The 15,215-nt window shown below is 41.0% G+C and overlaps 1 protein-coding gene across 1 annotated transcript; it reads left to right on the top strand.

Annotated features, from left to right (window-relative positions):
* The first annotated feature begins 13,453 nt into the window (after positions 1-13,453).
* Positions 13,454-14,002, top strand: LOC105046389 (uncharacterized). The gene has a single exon (XM_073257499.1). It carries the CDS (start codon positions 13,454-13,456, stop codon positions 14,000-14,002), a length of 549 nt encoding a protein of 182 aa, XP_073113600.1.
* Positions 14,003-15,215: the final 1,213 nt, after the last annotated feature.

The following is a 15,215-nucleotide window of genomic DNA, read 5'->3' as shown; positions in this document are numbered from 1 at the left end:
TCTCAATTTTTCACTGTAAAAATTGACTCTAGTCAAATGACTACTTATGCCGACTTAGTTTTAACTAAGCAGAATATTATGCCGATTCGATCTCAGTTGAATCGAAATTACATCGATTAGACTATGATCAGTCGAAAGATATTCGGCTTACCATCGTCTATCAAATTTTTAGATATACCGACTTGACTACGGTCAGTCGAAGAATATTCGATTTATCACTGTCTATCCAAATACCTAAAAAATAAAGTATGTCGATTGATATTTGACTAATGGATAAATTCTACAACAGTTATTACTAAACATTCGATTCACCGATTGGTATTCGGTTATTCAACTATGATTCTATGACATTGAAATAACACAAAAAGAAGAGAGAATTTGTACTTTAAAAATTTTTCTTTTCATTCATTGAAGAAAAAGTTACAAAAATTAGATTAAAGTTCGATTACAAAATTTATCTAATTACAAAAAAAAAGTAAAAATGCTACACCGATCATCAGTCATTTTTTTCATCATCTTACTCCAGCACAGCTTCGGTAGTTAGAGCAGATCCTGGTGCAGTCGGTGTGTCATCTTCGGTCGGTGCAGTGTCCTCTTCAGTAGCTTCTTCTTCTGAAACAGGAGGAATGATGCTGCTCAAGTCCAAGTCTGGATATAATTTATCGATTGCATCTCAACCATCCTCATATATGATGCAATAGAAAGTAAATCCACCTTCGAGAATTTTTTTCTTGAATTGTTTTGAAATTTTGGAGTTCTCGATGGTCAGACTCAAGACATCCCTCACCAACTCAGCTTCAGCTCTTGTAGAGGCCGACTCATTATCGATCAGTACCAGCCTTTCTAAGGTGGCCTAATGCCTTCCACATTTTGCTTCCAGCTCTTCGATGCAGCCGTCTCCCTCTCTCCGAAGTCGACTAATAGAGTGCTTCTTGCTCCTAATTCGGGACTCGAGAGATGCGATATTTTGATGAGCCGACTCAAGCTCGATTCTGGACGACTGAAGGTCAGTCATCATACGGGAGACTTTCACTTGAAGCTTTTTCTCCCATTCAGTTGCCACCTGAAGTTCTTCGATGGCAGCATTTTTCTCAGCATTGACGGCCGCCATCTTATCCATCCAAGATTGACGAACGTCGGCGATCTTTCGATACCCGCACTCCAAAGTATACATATCGTGTGCCCACTGAAAATAGAAGACAAGTCAAGTCAAATGAAAAAAAAAAGAAAAAAGAAGAAATATCAGAAGATTACCCCAAGTATCGTCGGGTAGAAAGAAGAGAACATTTCGAACACCATCCGATTCTTCCTATTTTCTCTATCTGTTGAGAGAAGAGTAGCTTCAATGAGCTGCTTGGCCAATGCTGGATTGATCAAGGCTGACTTACCCTTGGAAATCCTGATGTCAAAAAGTGTGGGAAGGCCCGCAGATGACCCGTCATCAATCGAAGTCGCAGACGCCTTCCTCTAATCTTCGATCGGAGGTGCCGTGCTTGAGACCGTCAAGAAGTCGGTGCTTGATTGCATCCGAAAATGTTGCATTGGAGGAACAACTGGTGCAGCTACAAACTGCTCGGGGTCGATCGTGACTCCCACTCCGACCCGAACCTCTACTGATGGAGCCATCGATAGTTCTGCCGCAGCTCCTTCGTCTCTCACCGTCCCATATTCAGCGGACGGTGCCTCAGTCGGAAGAAGCATTGTCAGGGCCGACAACACTAGGACCGACTAGGAAACTGTCCCCAATGGAATGTCAGATTTTCTCGTTGGTACTAACGGTATAGCGACTCGACTCTTCTTCGATGGTTGGGAAGGTCCAACTTTAGCCGCTGCCTCTTCTTGGTAGCGTGCAAATTGATGTCAGCGGCTGAAACTCACGCCCTTGTCCGCATAGCTACAATCAAAAGAAAAGATCAGTACAAAATTAAAAAATAAATAAAAAAAAAGCAAAATGGCCGACTATGTTATACCTAAAAAAGTTACCGAACTAAGTCCGACATCATAGAGAGCTTGTTCGGTCATCAACTTTAGTTGCGGTGGAACTTCCATATCTTTCAGTCGGAGAAAGTCTTTTCGATCATCGGCATCCACCCAAATGTTTTCATTGGGACCAGTTTTTGGATCGCTCCAGCAAGAAGGAAAGCCCCAGGAAGAAGAAGAGACAAAAAAAATTGATTTTTCCATCCATGAATGGACGATGAAAGATCAGAGATAAAAAAAAGGCCTTTCTTTGGGTTGAAGAGCCATCAACCCTTGGCCTTGGGATGAGGATGAAAGATTAAGCAAGACTGAAAGAGAGAAGGATGAGGTTCAGTCGGGAGAAGCTGATATAATAAAGCAAAACTAATGATCAGTTGAATGAAATTCAGAGCCAACTGAGCAGGACAGAGACCATAGTAATTATGAAGATTGCAGATAAACTTCGAAATCTAAAATCGAAGATCAATCCGAAGATCCTCGACATAAAATACGATCTGATCCAGAGGAGGAGAGTTCACTTGACCATCTGGATCAGGAGCAGAAAGCTGATACTACTTTGAGATGCGGTACTGTTTTCAGAACCGTTCAACCTTGAGCTTGAATAAGGAAGAAACTTTCATTTTTGGATCCGAAAGAGAGTTATCGATTGGATTCTCCGAGCAACTATCCCGAGAAAATGAAGCCTTCTTACTAGCCATCGAAAATAAAAAACTAGAAAAGAGGAGAAAAAATCCAAAGAGAAAAATCGTAAGAGAAGGAAGGAAAACTCGACCTAAAGCCAAAGATGGTGCAAAAGATAGAGCCCGAAAGGCTCTTAGTACCGGGCAGCAGAATCTTCTGTTGCAGAGAGATGACAAATATAAAAATAAAGCCTAGATGAAAGTGACTTTATATATATAGGACCCCTCAACGGTCCGGATGAAATTAGTTAAATCAGGATCTCTTTAGATGTTGACATGTAGCGACATTAAGACTGACCGATGGTCAGACGGTTTGATGCATCTATTTTCAGATTACGCCACCTCACTGTTATCCACGTGAACGACACAGAGCCAATGATATTTGGATATGTAGCCAAGATCTATTAGTCAGAATCAAATCGTTCGAATTTTCTGGGCACCGAATTATCTTTCCAAAATGATAGCATAATAATGATCTCACAGTTATTGAAACAACAAAATAGCTGAAGACCTCTCATATTTCAAAAAGTCATTAATGCCAGTAGTTGAATCGAGGTTCGAGACAGCATGTTTCAACTCCCCCCGACCAACGCGATAGACCACGTGACAATATGCATGTCAGACTACCTTGGATTTGGGAGTAGGGGGCAACTATTGGGATAATTCAACCGACCCTCGATTCCGACTATAGATTGGCCTCATAAACATAATATACCAATTAACAATTAGTTGACCGACTGACAGTCGGTTATTCTCAATTATCAACAGACAACTTGGTTAATCTCCGATGGAAGACCATCGGCATATTAGAGTTACCAAACGAAGCTCATTTAAAACTCCACGACTACCGACATACTACTATTACCGACATATAGTCGGCTTACTTGAAACTATCAGTGTAGAAAGCCAGAACGTGATCAATGGCAGGTATAACTGCCCATCTCACGATCACATAATGCCGGAATGTACGAAATCCACGTGTCTAACTATTATGAATAGTTATCGACTATATGTCACGATCATTAATGGGTATAAATAGCCTATTAACTTTATGATTATGGTCTGATAATTGGGATAATTGTTCTTTAGTGCCATAAAAAGCGAGGCCACGTGCTCGATGGTTACATCTGAATCACCTATAAAAGGGAGATAAATAAACAGCATTGGTAAGACAATTCTGGGCTGAGACTCTGCTATTCAAAATTTTTATTTTATTTACTGTTCACTCCTCTCCGCTGACTTAAGTATTGGAGGATCTTCATCAGACACAATTTCAATCAGTGTGGACTTTTTTTGCAGGTACTCTTCTCCGACGACGGGCGCAACATGAGATTGGTCGCAACAGAGCCCAACACACAAAAAAAATTATGAAAAATAACAGAACCTATATCCCACCCAAAGAAGAAGCTTTATGGACAAAATAAAACTCATATCCCACCCTAAGAAGAAGCTTTAGAGGGCTTTAGGGGGAAAAAAAATTTAGATGCGCTTGTATTGTAATATTTTCTAGTTCATATGAACCATGAGCGGTCTGCTCTTATACTACTATAATAGTCCAAAAACTCCTCCTAAAAGACTAGCTGGAGGTTTTGTTTGAGTTCTTAGTGAAAGATCTATTGTGGCATGGTTGAGATATTGTTTGGTTGTTATAATTGCAGATATAGCCAATTTCTTTGTGCTTATGATAAAGTATAAACATTTATTCTAGAGTTGAAAGTTGAAGCTACTTCAACTTTCTTAATTTGCATCGCCATGGCTAAGTTGCCAGAGTCTCTTGATTTTTAGTTGCTCAAAGCTCAAAACAAAGTTTAGTCACATAAAAATATTATATATTATTTTGCCTCTATATGAAAAGACAAAGAAATATGGATACACAAATGTGTATATATCTATTTGGCTCTTGAAGTTTGTTGGAGAAAACCGACTGGCCTTTATTTGTCGATCAATCTTCAGAACTGTCTAACCGACATCCGACTCTCACCTGCCAAAAGACGGACGATCCTGAAAGCGACTACCGACTATATATCGGCTGAGCAAGCCGACACTACTTTCAACCGACCGACTGAACCTCCTTTACCGATCTAGATCGATAAACGGTCGATGTTCGGACTCTACAGACAACAGACTACTTCGACTGTCAGTATTTCAGAGTTACTAACTGACAACCGACCCCCGATGCATAGTCGGTCGACTCATTCAAATATATCATAACTGTCATGGATGGTTACTCCACTGATATTGTGGCGTAATCTATGGGGACTAATAATCCATTGCGAGATTACCACCCTGTGATTCTACACCGCTAAATGGGAAATCATATCCGACGATTACGATCATCTACTCTATAACAAGGGATAAGACAATAGTTTTGATAAGCCATTTTTTATGCTGAGCTCTGTCATCGTTCTCATTCTACTGTTGTTCGGTCTTCCTCTCTGACTTAAGCATCGGAGGGTCTCCGTCGGAGATAACTTCGATCAGTACGGACTTCATTTTGCAGGTGCTCCTTCCAGACGAACAGACGATGAGGAGATTGACAGCAACAGATTGGCATGCCAAGAAAGGGGAAGACAGCGGCAAGAAGAAAACTCGCAATGATGAGAATCAGAGCTCAACGATCAATGACGATCAGATCGACGAGACACTCCTTCCATCGGGAAGAGGCCCCTCCCCTGCCTCTGGTAGCAGAGCTCAGTTCTTCATACCTCATGGTTACCACAGATGTTCAGATTGGTGCGATCGTGCAACAAATGAACGTCCTCGCGGAGGCGATCAAAAGCCTCCAACAACAGCAAACCCAGCCACCACAACCACCGACGGAACAATCGGTGGCACATACGGTGCCCTCCAGGCACAGCCGCCGTCAACCACGGTGATCTCTGTCTCCTTCACCAGAGTGATCGTCTCAGCTATCTCGTCGGGATGAGCTGCAACATTCGTGGTGCTCCCAACGTCCCACCCGCAATTCGCGGTGCCCTTCTCATTCCTAGTTGGATCGAGCAAGAAAAAAAAAGCGACCGCGAGCACTATCTGCCTCTCCCTCTAATTCATCGGGAGGATCAACCCCCAGGGTCTCCCACCACTAACGGCTTGTGAACTACGAACGCAAGTTCGAAGAAATCGACCACCGACTCACCCAGTTCCAGACGGACGGTCAGAAATCTTCAAATGACTTCAATTTCCATACCATCCAACCTCTCTCCCAACTTATTTCGGATGAACCGATCTCGAGTCGGTTCAAGATGCCGCACGTGAAGCCCTACGATGGCTCCATCGATCTAGTTGACCATCTTGAGAGCTATAAAGCTCTCACGATGATTCAGGGGGTAACTGATGCCCTCCTCTGCATCGGCTTCTCGGCAACACTTTGAAAAGCTGTCAGGGCTTGGTACTCCGAGCTTCGATCGAAAAGTATCTATTTCTTCGGACAGCTAGAGCACTCATTCGTGGTCCACTTCAGCACCAGCCGAAGGCCGCTACGAATCTCGGATAATCTCTTTTCGATCAAACGAGGAGTGACCGAAATACTCTAAAATTTCGTGGCCCGATTCAATGCGGCCACACTTGAGGTTAGGGACCTCAATGAAGATATGGCCATATTAGCCATGAAAAGAGGTCTGAGGGGATCCCGATTCACGTACTCACTGGATAATACCCTCCCTCGAACGTATGCTAAATTCTTGGAGCGTGCGTACAAATACATGTGCGTAGATGAAGGAGCCTCTGACTGACGCCAGACAGAAGGCAAGGGTCAGAAGAAGAAGAAACAGAAGAAAGAAGAAGCTCTGGCTGAATCAAGTCGGCCACTTATCGATGAACGAACTTCACCTCGACGATGGAGTTTGAGATCGAACTACGACAGGTATGACTCCCACACTCCTCTCTCTGCTCCTCGTGCGCAGATTCTTATAGAGATCGAATGAGCAGAATACCTATGACACCCTCCATCGATGAGAGCACCGTCGAGGGACCGCAATCGAAAGAAGTACTGTCGGTTCCATCGTGATCATGGTCATGATACCGAACAATGCATCTAGCTCAGAGACGAGATAGAGATCCTGATTCGATAAGGCTACCTCGAAAAATATTGAAGGGACCCACCGACTCAACCTCTTATCGATCGATGACTCCAGCCAACTGAGAAAGCTGTGAATAACCAGTCGACTGCAGAAGTCATTAACATGATCTCCAGATGGCTGGACCAGGGGGCAACTTTCGACGAGGAGTCGATGAAATGACTGCAGCTCCATTATGTAATAATTCTCTTGGAAGATGATGTTCGAAGAATTCAAACTCCTCACTACGATGCTGCTGTTGTTTTGACAATTAGCTAATAAGATTTCTTTTCGAATGCAACCACTCAGAGAATTAACTGCTTCGGTGTCGACTATATTTTGGTCTTCTTGCAAAAATCGACATCCCGACTGTGATTTTAAAGTGACACAGAATATACTTCGGCTTTCACTGAAAAAGTCAGAAGATCGACGATCTCGACATCGAATATACTTCGACTTTCACTGTAAAAGTTAGAAGATCGACGATCTCGACACCGAATATACTTCGGCTTTCACTGTAAAAGTTAGAAGATCGACGATCTCGACACTGAATATACTTCGGTTTTCACTGAAAAAGTCAGAAGATCGACGATCTTGACACCGAATATATTTCGACTTTCACTAAAAAAGTCAGAAGATTGATGATCTCGACATCGAATATACTTCGACTTTCACTGTAAAAGTCAGAGAATCGACTATCTCGACATCGACGATATACCGATTTCCCCAAAGAACCGATCTATCAACTTTAACTGGAGGCCAGTGCTGGCGACACAGATCCTCTCTACAAAAGCCGCACTGCCCTCATAGTCAGCTCTCCATTGAAGCAGTTGGCTAATTTGCCGATTTAGTATCAACTAAGAAAGGCAAAATGCCAAAACGATCAAGATCGGATTGAAATTATACCGACATGGCCACAGCCAGACGAGAGATATTCGACTTGCCATCATTTATCAGACAATGCAACGTATGAGCCCGATCAATGTTCGGATGATGAATATTCGACTTGCCATCGTTATCCTAACCAAATACGTCAGACACCATTCGACTAGCAGATTCCATAAAGTCTACGAAATAGTTGGATCAATGACCTACATCCAAAGATTATTCTACATACAACATGACGTATGAGCCCAACCAAGGTCCAAGCCATGGGTATTCGACTTGCCATCATTATCCTAGCTAAATACGTTGAGAATTACACTACTAGCAGATTCCAAAGTCTGTGAAATAGTCGGATCTACAATCTACTTTCAGAGATGGATCAACAAGCAAACGCTACAAATTTGACGACACAGGAAAGTATTTCAGAAAAAAAATGTTCATTATCAAAAAGAGGAGTTACAAAATTAGATTGGAGTCCGATCATACAAAAAGAAAAACTAAAGGCGCCGACTAATCTTCATTCCACCGAAGAACTGGCAGGTCCGTCTTGGATCGGCATCTCTGATAAATTTCACCTTCCAGCTTGGGAGCTACGCATCGGGTCAGACCGCGAAGATGGTTGGCTGATCATGTAGCCTGGCCAACCACATTAGCAGCCTGATCCACTTTTACATAGAGAATGTGGTTAATGACCGTACCCTCCTGGTTGGAGTCCGATCGAAAATTGGAGTTAGAAAAAGATTTCAGAGTACGACCAATGACCAAACCATCCTCGACGAAATTCAGGCAGCGGCCGCACCTTCTCTGGAAGAGGAGCTAGGGGCGGACTTCAGATTTTCATCTACCAACGAAAATGACTTGGATCATGCAGCTGAGACGGAGATGTGGGATATACAAAAATGGATCGTCGACCCCACCATTGGCACCAGGAGTAAAAAGCTGATATTGGTCTGAAGCACGATGCCACTTCCAAAATTGACTAACGGTCAGACCCCACAACGAAAAAGCCTCCGAGTCCGATAGAGAGTTGTCGATCGAAACCCACGACCGACCACCCCCTGAGAAAACCTCATTCATCGAAAATACTCAAAGAATCTGGACTGAGGAAAGCGACAAGAGACGATTTTCGCTCAAAAGTTGCTCTCTAACAGAGCCCTCTTTCTAGAAGAGACAAAATGAGAGATGAGTACTTGACTGACAGAGCCCCTTTATATAGAAGAATGCCCGACGGATCAGATGAAAGCGGCCAGACCGAAGCCATACCAGATGACGATGCGTGGCAACATCTGAGCCCATCATCGGCCCGATGATTCGATGCACTTGTACCAGATTGAACCATGTCACCTCCATCCGCTTGAACAACTCCGACCCAATGATGCCCCGACACGTGGCGAAAATCTACAAGCCAGAGTTAAATCGTGCGACGTCGGTTCGCCTTCTCGATATAACGACTGGCGCCGGCTCACCTTCCGCAAACGACGTCTGACACCAGATCTCTCTGCCGAAACGACAGTTCAAGGATGACAAAGGAGATGATCGGTCGTATTCCGAAGAATGTGGCGACAAAATCGAGACTCGACATGATGGATAACCGCTCCTTTCATCCAAAGTGACCGACCACGTAGCTACGCACGCGATGACTCACCATTTGACTCAGAAGTGGGGGGCAACTGTTGGAAAACATCGACTGGCCTCCATTTGTTGACCAATCTCCAAAATAGTCCGACCGACATCCGACTCTGACCCACTAAATAAACGGACAATCCTGAAAGTGACTATCGACTATATGTCGGCTGAGCAGGCCGACACTAGTTTCAACCGACCGATCGAATCTCTTTTACCGATCCAGATTGATAAGCGATCGATGTTCGGATTCTACAGACAATAGACTATTTCGACCGTCGGTATTTCAGAGTTACTAATTGACAACTGACCCCCGACGCATGGTCAGCTGACTCATTCAAATATATCATAACCATCACGGACGGTTACTCCACTGATATTACGGCGTAATCTATGGGGACTAATAATCCATTGCGAGATACCACCCTGTGATTCTACGCCACTAAATGCGGAACCATATTCAACGGTTACGACCATCTACTCTATAAAAAGGGGGTAAGACAACAGTTTCGGTAAGCCATTTTTGATGCTGAGCTCTGTCACCGTTCCTATTCTACTGTTGTCCGATCTTTCTCTCTAACTTAAGCATCGGAGGGTCTCCATCGACGACAACTCCGATCAGTACGGACTTCATTTTGCAGGTACTCATTTTCAACGAACAGACGACGAGGAGATTGGCAGCAACAAAGTCTTTGTTATATGTATTATAAAGCATCCGAGAGACAGCAGAATGCATGAAGTAAGGGTATGCACGATCCAATTCAAATCTATTTGAAGCCAACTTCAAACCAAAACAGCTTGAATTGGCTTTGTAAAACCGGAACTACACCGACCGCATAAAAAATTAATTCATTTCGATTCAATTTGTCGGATTGTGAGCTATTTGATTTAATTATGTCAAATAGGCCACTTATGGGATGGGTTAAATATTGGAATACTATCTATTTTAATTTTTTTAATAATATTAAATAAATAACTTATGAGATGGATTAAATAGACAGTTTGTAGGATGAGCTAAATATTCTAAATATAAAAATAATAAACTATTAAAATTAGAACAAAATATAAATAAATCGGTGACGGTTCATATACAATATATACATATAGACGCATACGCATGGGTTGGTTCGATTTACATCAGATTTTTCAAAATTAAAATGGGAACAGAATCAATTTTTTTGATTTTTAAAATTTTAAAATAAAATAAAATTAAATATAAAAAATTTGATTTAAATCAAATCAAAATTAATGATTCATATCGTTTTTATAATTTAACCCATTTGCTTACACAGCCCTAACGAAGAGCACCACCAACCAAGCAATCCGACTACTTTCTTTTTTTTCTTTTACTCTTCTTCTTTTTGACGTCAACCAAAAAGAAGCGCACACTGTTGAGTTATGACCATCTCTGTTAAAATTCAAAACCAGAATGAGCTGTATTAATTAAATCTCAGCACGCGGCATCGGTTCAGCCGCAGTGACCAAGTTCGATGTGAGGTCAAGGGGAAGAAAAGACGCTAGTTTCCGTTTTTTTTGAATAATACTCTGTGGTTTCTGTCATCCAGAGGAGAATGGAAGATTGGCCTGATAGAGCCCAAAAACCACTACATGTCTTCGTCTTCTTGGACGATGACATCAACAATGACGCCTCCTGGAAGGAGAGTGCAAGCGGACAAGAAGGGTCGCCGTCGAAAAACCTGGAGAGTGGAAAGACTTTGGAAGAGTCGATTCAAAACCTTCTCCCTCTCTCACCCCCTGAAATATAGGAATGATGCTGGTTATTAGCTTGGATATTAACTTGTTTTTAATGTGCAGACGGCGGACGCCTACCTACTCTCCTCTACAGCATTTTTCTCTGCTCGATCCTAGACAGATATTTGCTGGCGTCGACAATTCTCCGGTATGCTCTTGTACCTTCCCACGTGTCCTCTTTCTTGTATTTTAGGAGGTATTTTCGTTTTTATTTTTTTTTGCAATGTTTTGTCGTTTGTGGATGCTGGCCATTGGGTCGTATGATGCCGCTGATGGCATAGCAGGGCTGTAAATGGGCCAGGCCTGCAACTAGATGGTTTAAACTGCTTGTTTTGGGCCAACTTTTTGTTTAAGCTTTTATGATTAATTTAAGAGGATATGAAAAGAAGGGTGGAGAGTCCAAATGTGCTTAGGAACTCTCTAGCCTTTCATCAAGCATGTATACATATAAGAAGGAAAGAGAGGAAGTACTGGAATTTCTTCTTTTCTTTTCCTTTCTTTCTTTTCTTTTCTTTTTTTTTACTTTTTTTTTGTCCTAGGTTGAAGATATATATGTTTAAAGAAAAAGCACTGAATTTCCATTTTTTACCGTGAATTTGTCCTGATCATTTTTGATTATAGTTTCATCCTAAGTTGGGTCTTGACTTATAGTTGGGACAATTCAGGCTAACGTTGTTCCTGGTCACGACTCACCATTCACGTTCGTAAGTCCAAACGATGGTCATGACACTTGTCAAATTGGAAGTGTTTTATACCATTAGAAAAAAAGGAGCCGGCTTAGAACCAACAAATTTGGTTCGATTTGTTTAAAAAAAAAAAAAGAAAGAAAACTGAGTTTGATTTGACATCAATAGAATGAATTGGCGGCCAGATTTCATTCGCCGAGATGCGCTGCCATGCAATTATGCCAGTGTCCCCACGTAAAACCAAATGGCTTCACAAAGATTGACGGAGACTGCTTCCAAAACCCAGTCGGAAAGGGTTTTGGGATTCCGATTACCATAAAAAGGCGTCAACAATTGCAAGCGTTGAAGCCCACCTCAGAACAAGGCAGGCCGGCAGCATGGTTTACTTCCGTAGCTCGGGCGTCAGAACCATTCATTTGACTATGAACAACCTGGCGGAGCGTGACTTCAAAATATTGGAAGGATAAAATAATAATTTATTAATAATTTTTTAAATAAAATATTTTATAATAAATAATAAAATAAAAATATATACAATCAAAATATTATAAAAATATTAATAATTATTTAATTTTATATATAAATAAAGATAAATAAAAAATATTATCTTATGTCATCTGCAAAATAATTTTGATTGGATAAAAATCTTGATAATTTTTCTACATTAAAAATTAAAAATAAATAAAAAATTAAAAAATAAATAATAATTATTTTTTAAAAAAAAATATTATTTTTAATAAAAAAATTAATATATAAATTAATTATATGATTTTTTTTTAACTAATGGACTCGTAATATGTATAAGATTAAAATATTAAAAAATAATATATATATAATATATAATAATAAATATTTTAAATTTTTTTAGAAGGACAGTGGCCCCTCTTACACTCCACCGCCGTAAACATCTCAGACTCTCTGATCTTTATTCGGAGGGTAGAAGATCTAATGGCTGAAAATGGCTTAGAAAAAGTTAATAAATCAACAGATTTAGCTTATTTTGTTTTCTAATTAACCCAGTGGAGAACAAATTTCGTAGTCATCACTATCTGATTGTTACCATATTCTCGTCCCATGGAGCATAAAACTAGGCTGGTCTACTGACCTAACAACATCGATGACGCATACGTTCTCATGTATGAACTGTCAACTGAAACCACACCACTTATTAGTTTTTAGTTTATATGTAACAAATAACAATAGTCTAATAATCAGATCGATGCACTCTAGGAAAGCTACATGGTATGAGTAAACAGACCTTGAAAAGCCTCTCTTTTGGAAACAAATTATATATATATATATATATATAGCAGGTGTGGGCCACAAGGCATGACTTATGTTTTTGAAGCTATTTTTTGAAAGAAAAAATAATAAAGTTTGTCATCATAGCATTAGTGACCATAATATAATTTAGTGGTAAAATTTCCACAACTTGTTCATCGTGATAACATGACCGGACGGTTGTGATTAGATTCAAACATAGGAACTATCTCCAAGGGAATTAAGCTTTTAGACAGAAGCCATTTTTGCGAAATATATATTGAATTAAACAAGACTAAGCCCCTATAGTGATGGAGAACCCAAGTCTATAATTGAATCATCAAGGTTACGAATATAAGTAACACACTGTCTAAGTAATATAAGTAATATACTATCTAAACTCTAAAGATCTTCTTTGCCTTTTCTAGGTCTTCTAGAGAAATAAAACTTCCTTGCCGGACAAGTTGACCTCTCTAGGCCGGCTCCTCTTTCCACCTCCTCCTCCTCTTCATGCAACCCTAGCCAGTGATCGATGGAGGCCGATCACCTGAGCTCCGACTCTGAGGAACCGGAGGTGGGCGTGCCTGGAGAAAGCGGTGGCTCGAGCACTCACGCCGGCCGGTCCTACGACTGCATCTTCTGCAAGAGAGGCTTCTCTAATGCCCAAGCCCTAGGAGGTCACATGAACATTCACCGGAAGGATAGAGCCAAGTCAAAACAGCCCTCCAATCAAAGCCAGTTCCCTTTCGACATCTCCAACAAGTTTGCTCCCTCGAATTCTCCGACCCCTAAGGACTACCCATCCCAGCCGATGCATGGAAGCCATGATAGAGGGTGCATGTCCACATGGCCATGGATGGCTCCAAATGAACCAGACATCGACCCTGCAAATAGGATCACTGACGAAGGTGGGCCTAGGCAGATGCCTTTGTTTGTTGAGAGGCCATCACGAGCACAAGAGGTACAGCAGCCGGGCTTTGGAGCAGTGGCAACGGAATTAGACCTTGAGCTCCGACTAGGAGTACCAGCTGAACCATCTGATCATAATGTCTCGACGGCAGGCTTCAGGGAGTTTTTGTGATGCTGCTTGCTAATTGGTTGTTAGAAAGGTATTGTTCTCTTCTCCCATTACCATCTGCTTTACAAAAGGGAAGAACATTAAGCTAAGAAAAGGCACTGGGTAGATGTTCTTTATTAGCTTCGACGCTTGTGGAATATATATGCATAGTGATAGAATTATAGTTCCTACTTACCTATATCGTTTGATGTTGCTGAAACTCTTATTTGCTTTTAGATTTCCATTATAGTTTATATATTTCTTTCTGGGATAAATTAGTTCATGTAAAATCAGATGCTCTTGTTTGTTCATCTGGAGTTAGAATTTGAGAACTAAAAAGGAAAACCAGCAAGTGTGTGAACGCAGGCATGTTTACATTTCATTTTTCCTATACCGTTTCGGTGCTAGGTATATATATGAGCAAATATTTGTTGCAACGGTGATACCACGGCAAACTTGTAACAAGCTAATCAAAAATCGAAAATTGATAAGATGGTGTGGGATATCATCACGAGAATTAGTGAAATACACGGCAATCAATGAAATGCAAACATTTTCATTGGATTGTTACAAATTTGATTTAGTATGATCACCGTTGCAACGGATATTTACTCATATATATATCAGCCTGGAAAATATGAGCAATGAGTGCATGCTTAGAATGGTCACAGTTATGAAGGCATTGAAATTAAGATAGGAGGGAGTCGTGAAACGCGAGGTGTTTCTCCCATTCTGTTGGGATACTAGTTGTTGCTACTACTAACATATCCCTGAAATCTCTTGCTATTTTTAATAAATCAATGCACCGCATGAGCACTTATTTCTGCGGCCAAGCTCTAAGCATTGCCTACTCTCTGTCCTTCATTAATTTTCTTTCCTCCTTTGCACTTGCATATGGTCATTCTTTTAGAATGTGTACAATGACGAAGTGACTCTATTCCAAGACTTTCTTCAAGCTCTAGCTTAAAGACAATCAAGTCTAGGGTCAGGGACCGAAATAGTACCGAGGTTTTGCCAAGTTGGTGCTCTACACATGGGCATCCAAATCAAGGGTCAGTTGTAGATTAGGTTAAGAGGCAGTGTACAATTGTCATCAATGGCTTTCCTTTTTTCTTTTTTAGATTTTGGTTTTGTTCGACTTCTTGAAGAAGATAATATATACCATGTGAACTTTCTCAATAAAAGGTGTAATAAGGAATCAGGATGCATAATTATTAGAAAACTGATAGTGGCAACA

This window comes from Elaeis guineensis, chromosome 5 (assembly GCF_000442705.2).
Source record: "Elaeis guineensis isolate ETL-2024a chromosome 5, EG11, whole genome shotgun sequence".
Taxonomy (NCBI): Eukaryota; Viridiplantae; Streptophyta; class Magnoliopsida; order Arecales; family Arecaceae; genus Elaeis; species Elaeis guineensis.
The sequence above is the reverse complement of the archived record's forward strand: the minus strand, read 5'-3'. Positions and strand labels throughout refer to the sequence as shown.

Coding starts and splice junctions, on each gene's coding strand:
- LOC105046389 (XM_073257499.1), top strand. CDS start 13,454: ATGGAGGCCGATCACCTGAGCTCCGACTCTGAGGAACCGGAGGTGGGC.